Genomic DNA, 23,887 nt, shown 5'->3' on the forward strand with positions numbered 1-23,887 from the left:
TTGGCATATCAAGGGCACACACACACAGACACACATACACACACACACTCAGAAACTCATACACTCACACACTACCCACTCTCACACAATCTCACATTGGAAGGTCCTATTGTTAGGCTAAGCCCCCATTTCTACATCAGTACCAACTGGCCTGGGAGCAGCTCATTCCCTGAACAAAACCTCCCTCTGTTTCAGTATGCAGCTGCAGCTTCCGAGATGCCCTAGTCAGATTCATGACCTAGTGTGGAAAGACTGGGACCCTCCACCATGAAGAGGGGGGACTATTTGTGACAATTATTGTTTTGATCTGGATGACCTCTATCATTAGATTTTGACTACCCTCAAGGTAATCAACCAGTCATTTTTACTGTACCAGTGGTTCTTTTCCTAACATGCCTTGGAAAATAGCTTGGCAGTCTGATGGATAGTCTTTGTTATTGCATTTGATGTCCCCCTCTTCAGATGGACTATTCCATTTCGCATCTGAAAAATCAGATAGTTGGAAAGAATTCTTCATGCCAGGGACTGCTGTAGCCCCAGCACTGATAATAGCAGAGAACACCTGACCTGAGGTAATATCACATTATTATATGTTTTGAAATGTAATGTACTTATATAGGCTTTATTATTTTCAATTATTATCCTTTCATTTTTAATTCCTTTCATAGAATTGTAATACAACATATCTTCATAAAGTCCTCAATGTATGTTGTATGCACATTCATTTCACATTCAATTACATTTTTCAGTCTTGTGCTTCATATGTTATGTTATTGATTTCTTCTTCTGCTATGATATCTTGTCAATATTTTATTCTCAAGTTAGCTCATCTCTCACCCCGAACTGTTTGCAAAGTCACTGTACTCATATGAAATGATAATGTATCCTTTTTTGCAGATAAGCAAATGGATCACCAGGAGCTGAAAGAACCCATGAAGGTCTCACTCATTAAAGGTGAGTGAGACCTTCTCTTTATTCTTATTACATGTAATTGGACAGATTATAATAACTGACCGGGATCTGTTAGATCAGTTCTGATGTCTCTAACCAGTCACCTCCTATTCTATTACTGACTTGTGCAAGTCATCCCGGACCTCGTTGCCGAGTGAGGAGGAAAGGGTCAAAGAGAGAGAGACTTTGTAAAGGAAAGACTGGGTGTGGAAACAGGACATTTAAGAGCTCACATTGCTATAAAAGGCATTGTGTTTAGGGCCACAGTTCTCTGGTTTCAAGTGGAATCAAACCGTAATCTTAAGGAGCCTTTAATACATTAGGGATCAACTCAAATGACTGTTAAATGACAGTATTAACATTTAGGTTGACGGGATTGACAACCAATTCTAACAAGAGAATAACATTTGAGAGAGGACACGAGTACCTTGTGTATGTTTCTGATGCATGTCTGTGAGTGAATCAATTGTGCATGATCAATTAATTAGTAATGCCACTAGTCACATAGGCTATACAGAACACATTGGCTATTCACCATAACAACAATAACACATTTGACTTTAGGGCTATCTTTTTTCCCAGTTTATAGTGTAAATCTCATCAGAGCTTTATAATATGAAGTTACCCTTATAACATAGGAATCATTACACCTGCAGTACATTATGTAGCTGTAATCCAAAGCATCAGGCCTAGACCAGAAGATTTCTTTGTGAGTGTTAATGTGTACAAATACAGTACCGATCAGGGAATCATGAAGCCTCTGACTCAGTTTTGAATGGCTGCCACAATGGTAGCGGGCTTAGACATTAGGGTGGATGGAGCATAACGGCTATAGCCTTCAGCATGATGAGATGTAAAAATAGAAAAAGGGTTAGAAGGATTCTCATTACATTCATTCTGTGGTGCCTATGAGGGAACGTAATGGTCGATGAACCAGCAAGTCTGAGAAATATTTTTAGACGTAGAAAGGAATATTCCATAGTTGTGTTTTTTCATCCGGCATCATTTGATGACACCAAATATCCCAAGAATGAATGGCCAACCATGATGTGTCAGTGACAGATAAACCTTTAACATAGGGATGTCAACAAAAAAATACATTCCGGGGGCCGTGTTCGGTTTTTAACGAGATCCGGAGGGCCGCACTGAAAATTGGTTATATTTCCTCGCGGTCAGAATTTGCATAGCGAGCTGAACACAGTCAGAAAACGGTATGGTAGGTCCATTATAATTTGTACACAGTTTCAATTTGGTTTTAGTTATTTTAAATTAAATATAGTTTTTTATTTGTATTTTTTTGGGCCCACAGGCCATATGTTTGACACCCCTGCTCTAACACATCCTGTTACTATCAGACACATTCTCTCACACACACAGCCTCTCTATCTCTCTCCCTCTCTTGCTTTCTCTCTCTCTATCTTGCTTTCTCTCTCTCTTGCTTTCTCTCTCTCCCTCTCTCTTGCTTTCTATCTCTGTTTCTATCGCTCTCTCACAGACACTGACACATTTAACCTCACTCAGCTCCTCACGAAGAATCCATTTCCTCAGAGAAACACACACAGCGAAACTCACTCAGCTCCTGACATATGCTCCGCGCAAACATCCATACACACACCTACACACGTTCTTATGCTCATTCAGCCATTTACAGACATGCACACACATGCACACACACACAAACACACACATGCACTCTCTCAGATAGAGGCCAGAGCATTCCTCCCTGTCTTCACACACAGTGGGAGGTCATGTGCCTGAACAGGGGGGGGGTGCACCACCAGCCTCCAGCAGACTCTAAACACTGCTTTGTTTATGGACATTTATTAGCATAACTAACATCTCTGATTAGTTCTCTGGTTTGATGTCAAAGCTAATATTCCACAGTAACGTTTGCACATGTGTATTTAAATGAGCTAGCGAGTGTGAGAGGTTGTGTGTGCATGTATGTAATCTGAAACACCCATATTGTTAGTTTCTGCACTGATACAGTGTCTGCCACAGTGATGTCATAGCCCTCTGATATCTCCATTTATGGTGCACAGGCTCCATCTGTTATGGCGTCTTGTTTTGGCCTCTGCCAAATGCTTGATCTAGGATGAGGTCGTCTCTTTTTACAGCCCTGGCAGATTAGAAGAAGAGTTTTAGCTGGGCTTTATTCCGTCTATTTTGAGAGAGAGTTATGCGTTGCTTTCTCTACGGGTCATCTTTTCGACCTATGAAACCATAGTCAGTAGAGGTCATTGCTTTGAAACTGTGAGAAATGTGATTACTTTGAGGGTACATCAAAGGGCTTGACTACTATAAGTGCCCGCTAATATAAGGGGACCCCAATACATGAGTTCAGATGACATTATTAATTATTCTATTTTTGGGATGTAATTAGTTTATGTAATAGTCAAATTTTTGGTTATCTTGGGAAATTATCTCACATTTCATCCATGGCTAAATGTAATCTGTTGGCCGGAAGTGGGGAGGCAAAATAGTCCAGAGAGTCAGACATTCAGTCAAGTTTGACATTAGCTTTGGAATCTCGCAAAGGCCTAACGAGGGTCATAGAAAGTACCAGACCACATGTGGCTAATGTCAGTCATTTATAATTTTATGAGAATATTTGTCCTCTTTTGCCCCTACTGTAGATACAGTGGATTGGGAAAGTATTCAGACCCCTTGACTATAGCCTTATTCTAAAATGGAATAAATCGGGCAAAACAGCAAAAACAGGCTTTTGAAATTTTTGCACATTTATAAAATATTAAAAACAGAAAGGCCTTAGTGTAAGTATTCAGACCCTTTGCTATGAGACTCAAAATTGAGCTCAGGTGCATCCTGTTCAGTGGTGTAAAGTACTTAAGTAAAAATACTTTAAAGTACTAAGTAGTTTTTGGGGGTATCTGTACTTTACTTTACTATTTATATTTTTGACGACTTTTACTTTTACTCCACTACATTCCTAAACAAAATAATGTACTTCTTACTCCTTACATTTTCCCTGACACCCAAAAGTACTAGTTACATTTTGAATGCTTAGCAGGACAGGAAAATTGTCTAATGCACGCACTTATCAAGAGAACATCCCGTGTCATCCCTACTGCCTCTGATCTGGCAGACTCACTAAACACAAATGCTTCATTTGTAAATGATGTCTGAGTGTTGAAGTGTGCCCCTGGCTATCTGTTAATTAAAAAAATATAGAAAATTGTGCCATCTGGTTTGCTTAATTTAAGGAATTTGAAATGATTTATACTTTTACTTTTACTTTTGATACTTAAGTATATTTTAGCGATTACATTTACTTTTGATACTTAAGTACATTTAAAACCAAATACTTTTAGACTTTTACTCAAGTTGTATTTTACTGGGTGACTTCCACTTTTACTTGAGTCATTTTCTTTTAAGGTATCTTTACTTTTACTCAAGTATGACAATTGGGTACTTTATCCACCACTGATCCTGTTTCCATTGATCATCCTTGAGATGTTTCTACAACTTGATTGGAGTTCACCTGTGGTAAATTCAATTGATTGGACATGATTTGGAAAGGCGTACACCTGTCTATATAAGGTCCCACAGTGCATGTCAGAGCAAAAATCAAGCCATGAGGTTGAAGGAATTGTTTGTAGAGCTCCGAGATAGGATTGTGTAGAGGCACAGATGTGGGGAAGGGTATCAAAACATTTCTGCAGCATTGAAGGTCCAAGAACACAGTGGCCTTCATCATTCTTAAATGGAAGAAGTTTGGAACCACCAAGACTCTTTCTAGAGCTGGCCCCCAGGCCAAACTGAACAATCGGAGGAGAAGGGCCATGATCACGGACGTGACCAAGAACCCAATGGTCACTCTGACAGAGGTCCAGAGTTCCTCTGTGGAGATGGGAGAACCTTCCAGAAGGACAACCTTCCAGAAGGCCAGACGGAAGCCACTCCTTAGTAAAATGCACATGACAGCCCGCTTGGGGTTTGCCAAAAGGCACCTAAAGACTCTCAGACCATGAGAAACAAGATACTCTGGTCTGATGAAACCAAGCTTGAAACCAAGATTGGCCTGAAAGCCAAGCGTCACGTCTGGAGGAAACCTGGCACCAACTGTACGGTGAAGCATGGTGGTGGCAGCATCATGCTGTGGGGATGTTTTTCAGTAGCAGGGGCTGGCAGATTAGTCAGGATCGAGGGGAAGATGAACGAAGCAAAGTACTGCGAAATTCTTGATGAAAACCAGCTCCAGAGCGCTAAGGATCTCAGACTGGGGTGAATGGGTAACGACCCTAAGCACACAGCCAAGACAATGCAGGAGTGGCTTCGGGACAAGTATCTGAATGTCCTTGAGTGGCACAGACAGAGCCCGGACTTGAACCTGATCTAACATCTCTGGAGAGACCTGAAAATAGCTGTGCAGCGACGCTCCCCATCCAACCTGAAAGAGCTTGAGAGGATCTGCAGAGAAGAATTGGAGAAACTCCCCAAATACATGTGTGCCAAGCTTGTAGAATCATACCCAAGAAGGCTGTAATCCCTGCCAAAGGTGCTTCAACAAAGTACTGAGTAAAGGGTCTGAATACTTATGTAAATGTAATAGTTCAGTTTTTTATATTTTATAGATTTGCAAAAAATGGGGTATTTGTCATTATGGGGTATTGTGTGTAGATTAATGAGGGGGGAAATTATTTTATCAATTTTAGAAGAAAGCTGTAACGTAAAAAAATAGGGAAATGTCTCGGGGTCTGAATACTTTCCGTGTGCACTGTAAGTCTCCACCCTGTCATGTTGGTCTGTCCTCTGCTGAACACTGTATTTACCTCCATTCCTTTCCCAGATGAGATGAACCGATCCAACACGGGAACAAGTGACTCAGAGAAAGTCATCAAGCATCTGAACGAGGAGCTTCGTGAGGCCCAGGAGCTCTCCAACACAGGAAAACTGAAATGCATGGAACTGCAAGGTAATGGAAAAGCTTTGGGAATGACACTCACACAACAGTGGATTATAATATAATAGTAATATATGCCATTTATCAGACGCTTTTATCCAAAGCGACTTACAGTCATTACCCAATACTGTATAAAGTTAAAAGAACAGGCACAAGCATACACACCTTCACAACAGCTGCAGCAGTGAATGTTCATAGTTAACTTATTGTATTATTTGTGTCATACATTATAGGTCTCCTGGAGGAGGAGAGGAGAGCCAACAAGCAGCAAGCTGACGAGTCTGCAAAACAGTTGAAACTCCTACACGGTAGCTATAGACCAAAGTGTGTGTGTGTTTGAAGTTGCCTTGGATCTTCCTTACTAGAATTACTTTTGGGGTGTGTGAGAAATGTGTAGGAATGTGTGTGGGTAGAGCTGGGTTTTTGTTTATATGCGTGACTGTTCATGAATCTAGGCTACTGTATATGTGGTTAAAGTTTGTGTAGTTGTGTTGTTGGTTCAGTCCTGTGAGATAGAGAGAGCTTCACCGCCTTTTGGATGTCTTTTGTTGGTGCAGTTCTGGACTGGCCTTGATTTCCACATCCAAAGATGTCTATGTTTGGTTCAGATTTTGTCCGAACTGGACCAGCCTTGATTTGGCCCAAACATAGACGTCTATAAATTACATATTTTAAACTTTCATTCAGAACCAAAAATGAGCTTCATTTCAACGTCTGGAAAATCGCTTTCATTCAGAACAGTGATAGTGATGAGGATGTGACTAAGAAGGTGACCAGCGCTGTGGAGAGGGTGACGTCTGACTACCACTCCGGTTCATCCTCAGATGAGGATAGTGGCCTCAGGGAAATTGCCACACATACCAGGTGATCTACCCAGCTGCTCCTTTGTGGCGTCCTCCAGTGCCCAAGCAGAAGAAGATGGGGCCCGGTAAAGGATATAACGGCCCTCCACATCCTCCTCACTATGGCTTCAGACCCCAAGGCAGACCCACCCAGCCCTTCGGACACAATGGCTGGGTTCTGCCTGGCCAGAGACGGGGGCATGGATACTGGGGTGGCACTCCAGGCCTGACTTACTGTTAGGGACCACTGTAGCAAGTGTTGACGTTAGTATTAGCCTTTTCCATGTGCCCAGGTTTCCTGAGCTGTTGAGGGTAACCACTAGAGCAAGCAATAGTTCATGGGTGGCAGGTAGCCTAGCGGTTAAGAGCATTGGGCCAGTAACTGAAAGGTTGCTGGTTTGAATCCTTGAGCTGAGTAGGTGAAAATCTGTTGATGTGCCTTTGAGCAGGGCACTTAACCCTAACTGCTCCTGTAAGTCACTCTTAGACAGTCTGCAAAATGACAAAAAATGTAAAATGTCAACAGAAAATGTACCTGATTTCAATGTATTTTAAACATGGAAAATATATTTTGCTGGGGCAGAACAGCAAGGACCGGCCCTGATATAACTCTTCTCATTCTTAAAAATTGTCCACTGTCTTCTGTGAGAGCAGGCCAGCTGCGACAGCTACAGGACGAGCTGGGGGTCCTTAGAGAACAGAAAGACAGCGCCTCCCTGAGTTCACAAGATGAACTGCACAGATCCCGAGAAGAAGTGAAGACGCTGCGTCGCACCCTTGATGCTGCCACCGCCGATTGGAAGCGGGAGGTCTCTACGGTCCAGGGTAACCTAGCAACCGTCTCCAAGGATATGGAGAAGTGGCGAGAGACAGCCAGCAAGTACGAGCGTGAGATTAACGGCCTGCAAGGTGACCTACAGCAGCAGAGCAAGCAGTGGCAGAAGGCTGCCGAGTCACAAGGTACCAGTGGTGTAAAGTTCTTAAGTAAAAATACTTTGAAGTACTACTTAAGTCGTTTTTTGGGGTATGTGTACTTTAATTTACTATTGATATTTTTGATGGCTTACTTTTACTTCACTACATTCCTGAAGAAAATAATGTACTTTTTATTCCATACATTTTCCCTGACACCCACAAGTACTTGTTACATTTTGAATGCTTAGCAGGACAGAAATTGTCTAATTCACGCACTTAAAGAGAAAATCCCTGGCCATCCCAACTGCATCTAATCTGGCGGACTCATTAAACACATGCTTTTTTTATGTCTCAGTGTTGGAGTGTGCCCCTGGCTCTCCAGAAAATCGTGCCATTTGGTTTGCTTAATATAAGGAATTTGAAATTATTTATACTTTTACTTTTGATACTTTGGAATATTTTAGCAATTACATTTACTTTTGATATGTAAAGTATATTTAAAACCAAATACTTTTTTACTTTTACTCAAGTAGGGTTTTACTGGGTGTCTTTCACTTTTTACTTTAGTAATTTTCTATTAAGGTATCTTTACTTTTACTCAAGTATGACAATTGGGTACTTTTTCCACCACTGCAAGGTGCTACATATACAGTGCATAGAAAATACATAACAAATATTGATATTCTGTACACACAATGTTTATCTGTAATAATGAGTGTTATTTATGTGATTTATAAACCATTTGTACACAAAGTTGCATCCATGTGAAAGTATATCCACATCAATTTAGTTTGGGCAGCTAACCAGCCCCGAATAGACTGACTAAATAGTTTTACTTAAAGTATCAAGGAGTTGGCTGAAGCAGAAACAGACTATCACCCAGGCTGTGATATAATGCCATGTCTGAGCATCTCTATGGTTTTCTACAGCAGGTGAAATGGAGTCTATGCAGAGGGAGTGCACCAGCCTCCAGAGGGAGGTGTCATCCCTGCGCTTGGAGAAACAGGAAGTGCTGAATACACACCAGAAGGAGAGTGCTGCCCTCAGGGCAGAGAAGGAGGAACTGCTCAGGGCTCACCAGAAGGAGAAGGGGAACCTACAGAATGAGAGTGCTGTCATGCGCTCAGAGAAAGAGGCCATGCTGAAGAAGCAAAAGGAGCTAGAGAAGGATTTGGCCAGGTCAGTCTGTAGTCTGAAACACAACTGGCAAGAGTATCTGTGCCTAAACATCCTACACAGATTTGATGTTGCTCAACTCAACTCAAAAATGGTCCCAGTATTTGCACGCCTGTCTCTGCCACTCTCAAACTCTCCCTTACTCTAATGCCCATTTATCCTTCATTCTTTTTTTTGTGCACACACCGACATACACAGACATATATGTATATACAGTGGGGAGAACAAGTATTTGATACACTGCCGATTTTGCAGGTTTTCCTACTTACAAAGCATGTAGAGGTCTGTCATTTTTTATCATAGGTACACTTCAACTGTGAGAGACGGAATCTAAAAGAAAAATCCAGAAAATGACATTGTAGGATTTTTTTTAGTAATTCATTTGCATTTTATTGCATGACATAAGTATTTGATCACCTACCAACCAGTAAGAATTCCGGCTCTCACAGACCTGTTAGTTTTTCTTTAATAAGAAGCCCTCCTGTTCTCCACACATTACCTGTATTAACTGCACCTGTTTGAACTCGTTACCTGTGTAAAAGACACCTGTCCACACACTCAATCAAACAGACTCCAACCTCTCCACAATGGCCAAGACCAGAGAGCTATGTAAGGACATCAGGGATAAAATTGTAGACCTGCACAAGGCTGGGATGGGCTACAGGACAATAGGCAAGCAGCTTGGTGAGAAGGCAACAACTGTTGGTGCAATTATTAGAAAATGGAAGAAGTTCAAGATGACGGTCAATCACCCTCGGTCTGGGGCTCCATGCAACATCTCACCTCGTGGGGCATCAATGATCATGAGGAAGGTGAGGGATCAGCCCAGAACTACACGTCAGGACCTGGTCAATGACCTGAAGAGAGCTGGGACCACAGTCTCAAAGTAAACCATTAGTAACACACTACGACGTCATGGATTAAAACCCTGCAGCGCACGCAAGGTCCCCCTGCTCAAGCCAGCGCATGTCCAGGCCCGTCTGAAGTTTGCCAATGACCATCTGGATGATCCAGAGGAGGAATGGGAGAAGGTCATGTGGTCTGATGAGACAAAAATAGAGCTTTTTGGTCTAAACTCCACTCGCCGTGTTTGGAGGAAGAAGGATGAGCACAACCTCAAGAACACCATCCCAACCGTGAAGCATGGAGGTGGAAACATCATTCTTTGGGGATGCTTTTCTGCAAAAGGGACAGGACGACTGCACCGTATTAAGGGGAGGATGGATGGGGCCATGTATCGCGAGATCTTGGCCAACAACCTCCTTCCCTCAGTAAGAGCATTGAATATGGGTAGTGGCTGGGTCTTCCAGCATGACAACGACCCGAAACACACAGCCAGGGCAACTAAGGAGTGGCTCCGTAAGAAGCATCTCAAGGTCCTGGAGTGGCCTAGCTAGTCTCCAGACCTGAACCCAGTAGAACATTTTTGGAGGGAGCTGAAAGTCCGTATTGCCCAGCGACAGCCCCGAAACCTGAAGGTCTGTATGGAGGAGTGGGCCAAAATCCCCGCTGCAGTGTGTGCAAACCTGGTCAAGAACTACAGGAAACGTATGATCTCTGTAATTGCAAACAAAGGTTTCTGTACCAAATATTAAGTTCTGCTTTTCTGATGTATCAAATACTTATGCAATAAAATGCAAATTATTTACTTAAAAATCATACAATGTGATTTTCTAAGATTTTTGTTTTAGATTCCGTCTCTCACAGTTGAAGTGTACCTATGATAAAATTACAGACCTCTACATGCTTTGTAAGTAGGAAAACCTGCAAAATCGGCAGTGTATCAAATACTTGTTCTCCCCACTGTATATATATACACACTCTCATTAACAGACCAATACATTTGACATTGAAAGGGTCACAATTAGAATACATTGGTCTACAAATCATTCATTGACAGTAACACTGTTCCTGAACCTCTGTCTCTCGCTATCTTTCTCCTCTCTCTCTCTCTCTTCTTCATCTCTCTTTCCCCCTCTCTCTCCCCCAGCTCGCGTGTCCAGAGTGCTGAGCTGGGCAGCATTCTGAAGGCCCTGGAGCTCTCTCAGGGGGAGATGGAGAAGAGGCTGGAGGTCCAGCAGGAGCGACACCAGCAGGACAACACCAAACTTCAGAGCCAGCTGGACCAGTCAGACGGCCGCACCAAGGACCTGCAGAGAGAGGTGGGCACATGCATGCTGTCTTCCTCCCTTCCATGAAGTGATCTATGATCTGACATGACTGGATAGGCTATGAAAGCTACATTATAAACTGGGTGATTTGAAACCTGAATGTTGATTGGCTGACAGCTGTGGTATATCAGACCGTATACCATGGGTATGACAAAACATTTGTTTTTCCTGCTCTAATTACCTTGGTAACCAGTTTATAATAGCAATAAGGCACCTCAGGGGTTTGTGGTATATGGCCAATATACCACGGCTAAGGGCTGTGTCCAGGCACTCTGCTTTGCGTCGTGCATAAGAACAGCCCTTAGCCATGGTATATTGGCCATATACCACACCCCCTTGGGCCTTATTGCTTAAGTGTATAATGGAACCCATAATGATCACAATCCTATCTTGTTAGCCCAGTGGTCACTTCATGGAAGGGAGGAAGGAAGTATTTGTTCAAAGTATTAGATGAGGGCCTGGACTTTTACAACCACCATTTTATTCCATTTGAAACAGAAGCCTTACGGTTGCTCAAACTATGCATGTTTTATGAATGCCCTGTAATATTTATAACCTCTCTATTTTCAGTACGAAGAGACGCAGACCGAGCTGTCAGACCTGAAGGAGAAGTTTGAGAGGACCGAACAGGAAAAGCAGGCGATCACGGATGAGCTTGAGGAGTGTAAAGCTGACCTGAAAATGCTGCGGGAGAAAGGAAACAAAGTGAGTTATCCACTATCAAGACTTAAAGAAATATACTGCGACTAAGAAGAGGGAGGAATATTGCATGAATCATCTTCAACATGCATACTGTAAATATATATGTTTTGGAAATGTTGGGTTGAAGTTGAGAGTATCTCTAAGTTGAATTCAAATGTTGAGATGAGTTAAGATAAAATTGACTTCAAGCAGCACCAGTAGCAGGCTACCCCTTCCTTTGAGTTTCAAGTTGAAAAGTTTCCGTTTTTTTGCCACGTGCACAGGATACAACAGGTGTTCACCAGAGCATTTCTAATCACACCACAACTGCTCCCTCCCTCCTCCCAACCCGCTTGTCCCTTCATTATTGCTTCTAGACTTAGACACGCTTGGACACGCTTGTAGTATGTTAGAATATGGTCAGATACATATTGTGTTGTGTATTTTATGTACCAATATCAATATACGCTGAGTGTACAAAATATTAGGAACACCTTCCTGATATTGAGTTGCATCCCCTTTTGCTCTCAGAACAGCCTAAATTCGTCAGGACATGGACTCTACAAGGTATTAAAAGCGTTCCACAGGGATGTTGGTCTATGTTGACTCCAATGCTTCCCACAGTTGTCAAGTTGGCTGATGTCCTTTGGGTGGGGGACCATTCTTGATACACATGAGAAACTGTTGAGTGTGAAAAACCCAGCAGCGTTTCAGTTTTTGACACACTTAAAACGGTGCACCTGGCACCTACTACCATACCCCGTTCAAAGGCACTTAAATCTTTTGTCTTGCCCATTCAACCTCTAAATGGCACACATACACAATCCATGTCTCAATTGTCTCCAGGCTTAAAAATCCTCCCATTTAAAATACACTGATTGAAATGGATTTAACAATTGACATTAATAAGGGATCATAGCTTTAAGCTTTCCTGAGTGGCGCAGCGGTCTAAGGCACTGCATCTCAGTGCAAGAAGCATCACCACAGTACCATGTTTGAATCCAGGCTGTATCACATCCGGTCGTGATTGGGAGTCCTATAGGGCGGCGCACAATTGGCCCTGCGTCGTCCGGGTTTGGCCGGAGTAGGCCGTCATAGTAAATAACAATTGGTTCTAAACTGACTTGCCTAGTTAAATAAAGGTTAAATGTAAAAATAAAACTGGATTCACCTGGTCAGTCAATGTCATGGAAAGAGCAGGTGTTTCTAATGTTTAATACACTGAGTTGACCCGCTCTCCTGGGGTCAAACTCGCCCATTCCCAACGATGTCTTTATATCCCTTCCCTCCTGTAGACCTCCCTATTGCTGCCTGTCCAAGCCATACTCATCGGCCTTATCCTGGCTTTGCTGTATTGGTGCTTCGGCGCATTGTGGTAGAAAGGTACACCGTACTCCTGTCCAGTCAACCCGGCCTACATCTCGCATTGTTTGTCTCTGTCAGCACACTGCATGAAACAAATCTCAAGTCTCTATCGTTCCTCTGAAATACTGAGGAAAATACGATGTCTCCCCATGACAGAACTAACATTTCTAATATGACATCTTCTCCTCTTGCCTAGATCATTAATATCTAATGAATCTCTCTTTCTCTGGGCTGATTTTTGTCTTGTCTTGCTCTACGTGAACATGTTGCTTTTAACCGTCATTGTTCTCTGTGCATTCCATGACGGCTTTGGTCAATCAGGTGCTGTTAAAGGGCTAGAGCAGCCTGTCAGACGGTGCAGAGGTCAGTGTTTCAGTTTGTGTCACTTCCTATTTCAGAGTGGATGGATCGTCTGGGTGCCTCATGCAGTTGCCGTGGTAGCGACTATGACTGTTGCCATGCTCTACGCCAGGACCTGAGTGTGAGACACACACACACACACACACACACACACACACACACGGATATATGAGTGCAAACATGCACACATACGTACATATGGTCAGACTTCTGTACACTAAACCTATTAAATTCATTGCCTCCTGATCTGTTCAGTTGTTTAATCATGTTCAGATGTTTTAACAAGGAGAGCACTTTAGTTGGATACTTATATAGTTTCATTGATGGAGAGAAATTTGTGAAATGAATATCAAATATACTGTACAATTAAAGACAAGTTCAATCTTCCTAAAGTTATAATTTCAGAAAGTCATAAATGCATTTTGGTTTTTCTCTTTATGTTTTACATTAGGACTCTATCTTCTCATAGGATTTCAACAATGAATATAGGCTAAAGATACTGTACACTGTTATCCTCACTGATAATGTTTAATATTACTGCAGAAAGACCTTCTGTCTTCGAGGTCCAACTGCCTTAAACACTTTCTTTGTTTTAGAGTCCAGTAAAATATGTAAATTTACCTTAAACTTTAATTTTCTGCGTTGCAACGCCTAAGCTATGTGTGACTACATGGTGAATGATCTTAGATCATTTGCAAACACTCACTCACATAATTCTGGTAAAAAGGGTTAAGGAATACCCAGAGATTAATGATGATCTTGAGCCCAAAACATTAGAAGTTCCCCCTCAATTTGATGTTAACTGTTGACTATTCAGTAGGCCTACCTCCCTTTTGAATCAATGTTTGCATGCAATTTAAACCTCTAGTATCAATTCATTTGTCATCCAATTAAATTCACCAGAAAATATACTGTAATTCAAGCATTGCTTTTTCCAATGTAAATAATTGTGCAAAATGTACTGTATTTGAAAAAGATAAGAGGTGATAGTATAGTTTAAGTGAAGTAAAACTATTTGCTCTAAAATGTACTTTGTGACCTTAATTAAACATTCTAAATCTCATGATCATGATTATTTTTCTCCATTACCCTGATAGTACCACATTAGACAATAAGTGGAGCCACATGTTAAGTTTGGGTTGGTAGAAACCTCTCATTGACTGTATGAAATCAATGTTTACAGTATGGTATGTGAGTCATGTTGATCATGCCATAGGCAATCATGCCAGGTTCTTTGAACTTCTCCAGGCATTTCTGATGGATATTACTTTACTATTGATAATCAGAAAAGGTGCTTTTGGAAGAAACAGAGGAAAGTACTTTAAACTTGGACATGTGTTTGGTGTTTAGAGGACTCGTTTCAGTATTTTGCAAAGATGTAGAGTCAACATTTTTCAATAACACGCATGCACACACACCTCAATGCCATCCTGCAGTCAATCTCAATGAGGACGGGGGCCAGGACAAGACCAAAAAAACAGACCCCTGAGCTATGGCTGCTACACCGGCAACATAAGGTGAGACGTTACTAGCCCATCAAATTATGTAATAGTCTTATCCTGATATTAATAATGAATAACATCAATGCAGGCAGGGGGTGTAGGGATGAAATCAGGCCTGGATATTAGTTATAGTGTAATGAACGAGGGGAGACAGAGCTGGTTTCAAGCGCAGGGCGCAGCAGGTGTTTATTGCAAAGGACCACAGGAGGCAGCAGGTATCTGGGTCCAGGGGCAGGCAGAAGGTCATACACTGGAGGTCCAAAAGGGCAACAGTACAGGCAGGGAAAAGGCTAGTAACGTAGTCCGGGAGCTCAGGCAATAGGTAGATAACAGGAAATCCGATAGGCTAAAGTACAGGCAGGGAATAGGCAAACAGCATCGTTAGTGAGGCAGGCAAAAAACGATCATACATAGGAGTAACTCACGGGAAGCCCAGTGCTCTGAAAGACGTGTCACAAAACAAACAATACCTCACAGTGATGGGGTCTAAAGAACTGAACTAAGTAGTGTGTGATAATGACATGCAGGTGTGTGAACAGGTGATTAGAATTCAGGTGATTGGGATCTGGAGAGTGAGCTGCGTTCAGGGGATCTAGGTGTTTGAGAGTGTGAGCTGGAAAGTGGGCTGGAAAGTGCGCTGTGTTTGAGGGTGTGAGTTGGAAGCAGATGTTACACATAGGGCCCCCAGATGGGGATCAGCTTTACATCTGAGGGGTAGTCTTACTGACCTCCATCCAATAACCCTCAATACACATCCTAGTGAGGTCATGAAATCTAGTGTCTGATGCACTTCTTTCTATGCTAACAGTTTGGACAATGTTTTGTGTTAAGATAACATGGAGAGGGAATATTTTGTCCCTCCCCTCCAGCAAAAACTCCTAAAATCTGTGAGGTTATCGCTTCTCATATTCTACACCTCGCCCTCCTTTAAAAGCTCCACCGCACCTTGGGGAGACAGACAGATCTGATTCTAAACAACAGAGGAAGGGGAAAAAAGCAACAAGGAACAAGCAACGTTAGTATATTACAGTATGCCATTTACCAAGAGCGAGGTCTCTCTGGCTGAACACAGTATGTGTGCCGCTGAGTGTAACCTGGCAGATGATGCACCATTGAAGAATATCCAGAAGAACACCATCACACGGTGGTGCAACGAGCACCTGAAATGTGTAAACAGGTTCATAGGTGACCTTCAGTTTGACCTAAACGACAGGCTGACTCTCATCACCCTACTGGAGGTCTTGAGCCATAAGAAGATGTTCAGGAAGTACAACACCAGGCCCACATTCAGACAGATGAGGCTAGATAATGTCTCTGTTGCGCTCGAGTTTCTGGAACAGGAGAATGTCAAGCTGGTGTCCATAGGTAAGTTAAATACTCGGGGATCAATTTCAGTCTGGCAGCCAGGCCAAGATAAGGAAGAAGATAAAGTCACACTTCTTTGGTTACACTTTACATGAGGTTGCATGGGGTTGCGTTGTGCAGATACCATATTTATTTTTACTTCTAGGTACCATTACTTGTAATTATACAGTATACAATTTGGCCAGTTTTCTATGATACAGTTCAGTCTTTGTTTAATGTACCTCACAGTTACTGTGTACAGTCATGTCATTGCACGTGTTGCCACAATTTGTTATATTATAAAAGTGAAGACTATAGGACTGTTTGATTTACCCTGGGAGATGTGTGATACTGTTTGTGTTAGATAACACTGGTTCTCCCATCCATTCTTGTGGGTATAATATGGTGCTGCCTCAACAGACAGTAAGGCCATCGTGGACGGGAATATGAAGCTGATTTTGGGGTTGGTGTAGATCCTACACTACTCCATCTCTTCTCGTTTACTGGAAGACGACGGCCAGGACAAGACCAAGAAACAGAACACTGAGCTACGGCTGCTGGGTGGATCCTGGACAAGGTGCCCGAACTGCCTATCACCAACTTCAGCCAGGACTGGCAGAATGGCATGGCTCTTGGGACACTGGTGGACGGACTGGCCCCAGGTGAACTATAACTGGATTTATGAAAACAACATCCAGCTTTGTTGTTACTGGGTAAGGCATACTTCCTATAGCTTATTTAGTCTATAACCTGATCTTTGATACTCTGTCTTTCTCCCTGCCTGCATGCCTGTGTCCAGACTGGGAGAGCTGGGACGAGGTACAGCAAGTAGACGATACCAGAGTGGCCAAGCAGCAGGCTGACGAGTGGATGGGAGTGCCACAGGTGAGTCCTTGGACTATCAACACTCTTGTGGTTTCCACATATTACATACTGAATAAACCCCTAAATCACAGGGGAACAGGGCTGACACTTCAAAACGTATGTGCCCTGATTTGTTATGAGAGTGGTCAGCACCCCTCAAGATCCCATATGGTTCCCATTACATTGGTAAACATTGGTGTAACTCTAGGAATTTGTACAGATTTCATTTTAGGTTTTAACTTCTCGGAACAGCCTCTGGGGGGTAATCTTTTGGCCTAGACATCATCACTCATTACAGAATTCACCACACAAACAAAGCTTTCAGGAAGTAGAGTCCTTTGCTCATAGTGAAAGGAAGACATGAAATGTAGCAGATTTACATCATGCACGTTGTTTTAGCTTGTAGGGGCGATGTCACTTTGCATGTGACCTGAAGAGGCCACTTTGGGGAATAATTGGTGCTAGCATAATCATCAGGAAAGGACATACAAACATTTACATAACCATTGTTTCTCTTTTGCATCCAGGTCATTGCCCCAGAGGAGTTCATCGACCCTGGTGTGGATGAGCAGTCCATCATGACTTACCTCTCCATGTTCCCCAAAGCTCAACTGAAACCTGGAGCCCCCCTCAATCCCCAATCAGGTTTGTCACTGCTCTACCCATCTTATGTTAATCAGCGCTCATAACAGGCAATCTGGCTAGCCTTGTTTTTACACAAAGGTGATTTGTGTTTTGAGGTTCTATGGACAAATCCTGGGCAATACGCTGTGCATGTGACCTGTGATGAAGATGAGATCGAGGACAGTCCTTTCATGTCCCACAAATGCCTGAATAAAAATAAATGCTACCCACACAAGACAAGTGCCTCCCTGCAGTTACTGGGTCCATTTGTTCTGCTCTATTTAGCATTTGGAACATTCTGCGCTTGTCCATGTATTTGGGTCATTCTGCGCTTGTCCATGTATTTGGGTCATTCTGTGCTTGTCCATGTATTTGGAACATTCTGCACTTCTCCAGAATTCGCATCTGCAAATAGTCTGGGTAGCCATTTGATTAGGTGTTCAGGAGTCTTATGGCTTGGGGGTAGAAGCTGTTTAGAAGCCTCTTGGACCTAGACTTGGCACTCCGGTCCCACTTTACTAAAGTTCTTTGCCATAATGAACTGTGCTAGATATGATGTACATTAGTATTCACTACAGTTATTACTGTTGTATATGGCCTTAAAGTAGGACTTATTCTATGTGTATATAATTCCTCTAACCCATTGATGAAGTCCCAGTCAATGTGGAGGTGGTTCGTAAAGAGCGGAGCCTCTATACATGCTACTACACTCCAACCACTCTGGCCAAACATGCTATCTGTGTGATTTGGAGGAGGGGTCAGTGTCCCTGGCAGTCCTTTCAAAGTAAGTAAAAATAGAATGATTAAAATATGAACCATTCAACAAGACAAATATATATATTTATTTGTCTTTGTCTGAAATTGTTGTCTATTTTAGGTGACCCCTGACAGAGTTAGAATAGAACCATAATTAAACTGCTCAAACATTCCAGCTAAAGGGCCAGGGAAGCCTGGTGAGCTGATTTTACACATAAACTCTCTATCTTCATTCTCATACTAATTGTATTGCATGCTGTACTGCAGGAGAGACGGACCAGGGATTTTCAGACAGCACTGATTTGTTGTACAAGCTTGATTTGCATGTAACCGGCCCGGCAGACTGGTCAGCTAATGCCTCCAATGTATGATGTCCACTACATCCAGAGACATTGCATTACTCTTCATTTAAAGTATATACTAACAGCTTTTATGATAACATTTGATGCTTTCATCCTTTTTTTAGGTCAAGGGTGGTTTCGTGGGAACCCTAGCAGAGTTCACCATAGACATAAACAGCTCCGGCAGCCATCGGCTCAAGGTGACAGTAGACGGCCCCAGCCCGACGAAAATAAAGTGTTCCGATAATGAGGATGGAACTTGTACAAGATAGTTCCTATAGGGTGGTATATCTGCTCCTCATCGCTGGTGTGTACACGCTACGGCTGAAGTATGGTGGGAAAGTGGTAGCCAATTTCGCCTCCGAGGTTGTTGTGCATCCGGCTGTTTACAAGAGGCAAGTGAAGGTGTCTGGGACTGGAGCTGAAAGGGAAGGTATAGTAGATTTGTCATAAAGCCTGGTGACTACGCTTATTGCAATGGATAGGAGTTCATAAGGCCATCGTAATGGATAGGAAATGTCTTAAGTTTCTCTATTTTTTTAATGTCACTATAATATTTTCAGTAATGTTGTTACTGTGACGTACTTTGTTGAATGATCTGAATGGTATATATTTTGACAGCAGGTCTGAATGGCCTTGACAGAGAATGTGACCCAGCCAGATTGTTTGCAAATGGCATAGGACTTCTAGGTCAGAGTAACAGTTTCAACATCACAACCAGGTGAGGCAGCCTTATGTTAGGGCCAACACTTCATTACAAAGCAATTGATTCCCACTGATAGAATAGCCATTTCAAAGGTATCTGCACAATCAGTATGTTATTATGGACATCTCTTGTCATTGTACATTGAAGTTGGTTTCTGACAAATTATATTGAATTCACAGGGGTACTCGAGCAGGTGGCTTGGCCATCACTGTGGAGGGCCCATTGGATGTGCAGGTCACCTTCACAGAGAAACAAGATGGATGCTATGTTATAGAGTACATCCCCAGTGTGCCGGGGCTTTATGACATCACCATCACCTATGGAGGAGAACACATTCTAGGCAAGCGTTTTCAGACTGGGAATATGTTAGTGGTTTGTGTGCCATTGATGCCCTTTATGTTACCATTGTTGTTAACGTGAGAATTGTAAAGAGACATATTTATCAGATAAGATTTCAACTTAATTTAAACTCATCATATATGAGCCCTACTAGTATTGAGTAATCTAAAATGGATGATATTTATTCAGAACATTAGACAAGCGTAACATACACACTGGGAGTTGAGAAGCAGGTGGTAAATTTAATAAAACAAAGAACATTGAATGATACACCATAGGAGTAGCGTCTTGACATGAGACACAATACTGGCTGGGGAAAGGACCTAAGGAAGTGCCTGATAAAGGGGAGGTAATGAGTGAGGTAATGGAGTCCAGGTGTGTCTCATAATGAAGCGCAGGTGTGCGTAATGATTGATGACAGGTGTTCTTAATGATGGTTGCCAGGACCAATGGTTAGTAACCCGGCGGAGGGGAGGAGTGGGAGTAGACGTGACATGAAGCTCATGTAAAGATTTGGTTGATTCCATCTATCAAACAGGTAGCCCTTTCAAAGTATCAGTGAAGAATGCTTCTGATGTCAGTGAAGTCATAGTGTCTGGGTCAAGCTTGGAGTCAGGAGTTTGTGTCAAAACTCCTCAGACCTTCACCATAAACTGTAGCAAGGCTGGAGAAGTACTAGCATCTGTGGCTGTTATGACACCAAGTGGTGGGTACAAATTATATCAAGATACTATACTCATCTTTCTATAATCACTCATCTATTTCAAATATACAGACATTTTGGTTGTTGCTTGACTAACCAGGTAAGGTAGAATTTTTGGAGGTGACAGACAATGGTGATGGGACATACTCAGTGGCCTACTACCCTTCTATGGTGGGTCCTCACTCTGGTGGTCAAATATGCCTATGAAGAGGCATTCTCCAGGTAAGATATCAGGGGGGAGGGGGGGTTTCAGAAGGGAAATGTTTAGTGTACATTTTTAATATAGTTATGCTGTACAGATGCAGGATCCTAATCTGACCAATTTTCCACAGCAAGAAAATGAATCCTGCAGCAACAGAAACTGGATTATAATTAACTGACATTTTTACAGGGGTTGGTACTTTTTTTGTTAGGGCAAGTCAAGACTTTAGAAGCCCTTTACACCTTGAATACAGAGGACATTTGCTGCAACAACAGGGTGATAAAATTTAAGATCTTATATCTGTATGTGAAGCATGATTTTTACAAACCATATTGCATTTCAGTTCTGTCATTTCTTATATGTTGCAGTCCAGTTGTGTTCCAAGTGTTGTGTGCCTACTAATGATGCCAACAAGTTGCATGTGTCTGGATCAGGCTTGGAGTCAGGAATTTGTGCCCACATTCCTCAGACCTTCACCATTGACTGGAGAGGCCCCAGAATCTGTGGCTGTCATGACACCTAGTGGTATGCATTTGGAGGTTTTATGCAAATCAAATTCACTACCGCATATCTGGTAATTTTATTGCTCTGTTCATGACATTGGATGCTATTTCTATTTACTTTACTATCTTTCTAATAAGGTAATATAGAGCTTGCAAAGGTGACAAAGAATGGGGATGGGACATACTTAGTGTGCTACTCCCCTTCCATGGATTCTCTGGTGGCCAGATGATGAGTTTCATAGGTGAGGCAATAGGATTTCATATTTTAGTTGCTGTTAATGTAGACTAGTCACATTGTCATTTTGTGATAAATTCAACTAGATTTTTCTGTATTTAACTGTATTGTAGTCCCTAAAACTTCCAAGTTCTACTAACCAATGACTGTAGCAAGCTGAAAGTTTGTGGGCCAGGCTTGCAGTCAGGAATTTGTGCAATGTTCCCTCAGATATTCACAATTGACTGGAGAGCCCCCCAGAGTCTGATTGTTATGACACCTAGTGGTGAGTATCTGTGTTTTGCAGTAATCTCTTGAGTTGGTTTCAATTAAGCTTAAGAATTTTACATGGGTGAAGTATTATGCTATTTTGATTTAAAATAACCAGGTGAGCTTGTGGCAGTAACAGAAAATGGGGATGGGACATACTCAGTAGCCTACTCCCCTTCCATGGAGGGTTCTCACTCTGGTTGTCAAGTATGAAGATGTGTTTTGCAGGTAAGACTTGTAAAAATAAAAGATTCATGGTATTTTGCACTTTGAAAAAAAAAATCAAGGAAATAATCATTTTATTTAACTAGGAAAGTCATTTAAGAACATTCTTATTTACAATGACGGCCAAACCTTTACGACGCTGAGCCAATTGTGCTCTGCCCTAATGGACTCCCGATCACGGCCGGTTGTGATACAGCCTGGAATCGAACCATGGTCTGTAGTGAAGCATTGAGATGCAGTGCCTTAGATCGCTGCACCATTCGGGAGTGTTAACATGTTCTTTACTGCATTTCAGTCTTTCCAACTTCCAAGTGCTGCCAACAAGTTGATAGTCTCGGTGTCAGTCTTGGAGTCAGGAACTTGCGCCCAAACTTCCCAGATCTTTACAACTGATTGTAGCAAGACTGGAGAGGCCCCATAGTATGTTGCTGTTATGACACATACCAGTGAGAAATGTAATTTCTATCTGACTTTAATCTTTTTTTATTTTATTTGACTGCCAGGTGGATTTTGTCTTACTTTATTTAGGTAAGATGAAAAGTGTTTCTTTATTGTATCTATGCAGGTAACATGGAGCTTATGGAGATAGAACTTACTCAGTGGCCTACTTCCCTTCCATGAAGGATGCTCACTCTCTGGTTGTCAAATATGGTGACGAAGATGATTTCTGCAGGTAAGATATGGAACAGTTAGATTCAATGTAAATGCACTTTTGTGTGCCTTTTTGACCAGTCTGTTTCAGTTCCTTGCCTTGTGCTCTCATGATGCCAGTAACGTGAGAGCCAGAGGTCTGGGCCTGGTATCTGGGTTACCTGCCAGCCTATCTTCACAAATCACCATAGATGCTACTGATGTAGAAGGCCATTAATCAGTGAAGATTACTGTGAGTTATAAAATGTTTTACGTAAAAGCCATATAAGCTTGAATCCCTTGTGGAGGCCACAGTCTAAGGTTTTATCACCAACACATTTTTACATAACATGAAACTACACTTAAACTTTTGATGCTATCACATGTTGCTTTACTTGTTACATGTTATCACAACTTCAGATAAGATCACATGAAAACATGTGTTTTTGGAACACTTCACATGTGAAATTAAGATCTATTTTTTTCAGAAGGATCTTCATAGCAAAAATGGCTAGCTATTATAGCTAGTTATATTAATCTCATCAACACAGTATTTATATTCCATAAATTGAAATGACACTGGCTCAATCTGCATGGTTTACAGTGGGTCACCTACAGCCCAGATCTACTGCCAATCATACAGCTGGACAAACGGCAAGAAAGCAACTTGCTCTAAAAGTGCAAGTTCCCTAGTAGTGAAATGCTAACTAGATTATTCATGAAGGGGAAAGCTAATTTCATATTATGCAAATTAACGTTGATAATACTCACGACCAGTCAGTCTCCAAACAAAAAAAACGGTTCTGCTTCTGTCCTGGACCTAGTCCACAGAAATCCACCATCCATAGAGGTAAGCCTGCTCGAGCTAGCTACCTTGTAGTTGTAGAACTAGCTAGCATTGGTAAGTTGATCCACTCATCGACGTCTCCGACGATATTGTAACTTGATTTGAGTTCTGACTACTTTGCTTTATTCATAGTTACTGTGAATAGCATCTAACTAGCTAGCTACAACTGTGGCTGTAGTCTCTCGACAGCTAGCGTTTTCTGTTCCTGTCTTCTGACTTACTGGTTAGGTTAGTAAGTGGGTAAAGCAGTAAGTGAAAAGACAGGAATAACAGCTATACCTAGTAGTCTCTCGAGGCTACTGCAGTTCGTGACATGCTCCGTCTGTTCTGCGTAGCTGCAATGCAACCTCGGTCAGCACTTCTATCCATTTTTCCATGTGTTAACATTTGATGTCTCATCCTAATATCAGGATCCAGAAGGGAGATCTAAAA

General features: G+C 42.1%; 1 protein-coding gene and 1 long non-coding RNA gene across 3 annotated transcripts; one reads left to right on the forward strand and one right to left on the reverse strand.

Moving 5' to 3' along the window:
* Positions 1 to 271: 271 nt before the first annotated feature.
* Positions 272 to 14,448, forward strand: slmapb (sarcolemma associated protein b). Of its 2 annotated transcripts, XM_014134900.2 has the most exons (10): positions 272 to 572; positions 898 to 954; positions 5,762 to 5,887; positions 6,109 to 6,183; positions 7,372 to 7,677; positions 8,562 to 8,811; positions 10,799 to 10,970; positions 11,550 to 11,684; positions 12,956 to 13,043; positions 13,424 to 14,448. In XM_014134900.2, exons 2-9 carry the CDS (start codon positions 906 to 908, stop codon positions 13,037 to 13,039), a joined length of 1,197 nt encoding a protein of 398 aa, XP_013990375.1. In that variant the 5' UTR covers positions 272 to 572; positions 898 to 905; the 3' UTR covers positions 13,040 to 13,043; positions 13,424 to 14,448. The 2 variants fall into 2 exon arrangements, with proteins under 2 accessions (XP_013990375.1, XP_013990376.1); XM_014134901.2 differs by lacking the exon at positions 12,956 to 13,043.
* A 1,031-nt stretch (positions 14,449 to 15,479) lies between these two features.
* LOC106566660 (uncharacterized) lies at positions 15,480 to 23,762 on the reverse strand. Its single transcript, XR_001319921.2, has 3 exons — positions 23,380 to 23,762; positions 22,575 to 22,645; positions 15,480 to 19,237 (listed from the first exon to the last, which is right to left on the reverse strand). It is a non-coding gene; the product is annotated as an uncharacterized lncRNA (long non-coding RNA).
* Between the last annotated feature and the right edge of the window lie 125 nt (positions 23,763 to 23,887).

The sequence above is a fragment of the Salmo salar genome, chromosome ssa13 (assembly GCF_905237065.1).
Source record: "Salmo salar chromosome ssa13, Ssal_v3.1, whole genome shotgun sequence".
NCBI classification, from domain to species: Eukaryota; Metazoa; Chordata; class Actinopteri; order Salmoniformes; family Salmonidae; genus Salmo; species Salmo salar.

Bases quoted from the DNA above. Each gene is read 5' to 3' on its own strand.
- slmapb (XM_014134900.2), top strand. From the start codon at position 906: ATGGATCACCAGGAGCTGAAAGAACCCATGAAGGTCTCACTCATTAAA. The intron at 6,184-7,371 runs GTAGCTATAGAC...CTGTGAGAGCAG, and splicing joins ACAGTTGAAACTCCTACACG to GCCAGCTGCGACAGCTACAG. The intron at 10,971-11,549 runs GTGGGCACATGC...CTCTATTTTCAG, and splicing joins CCAAGGACCTGCAGAGAGAG to TACGAAGAGACGCAGACCGA.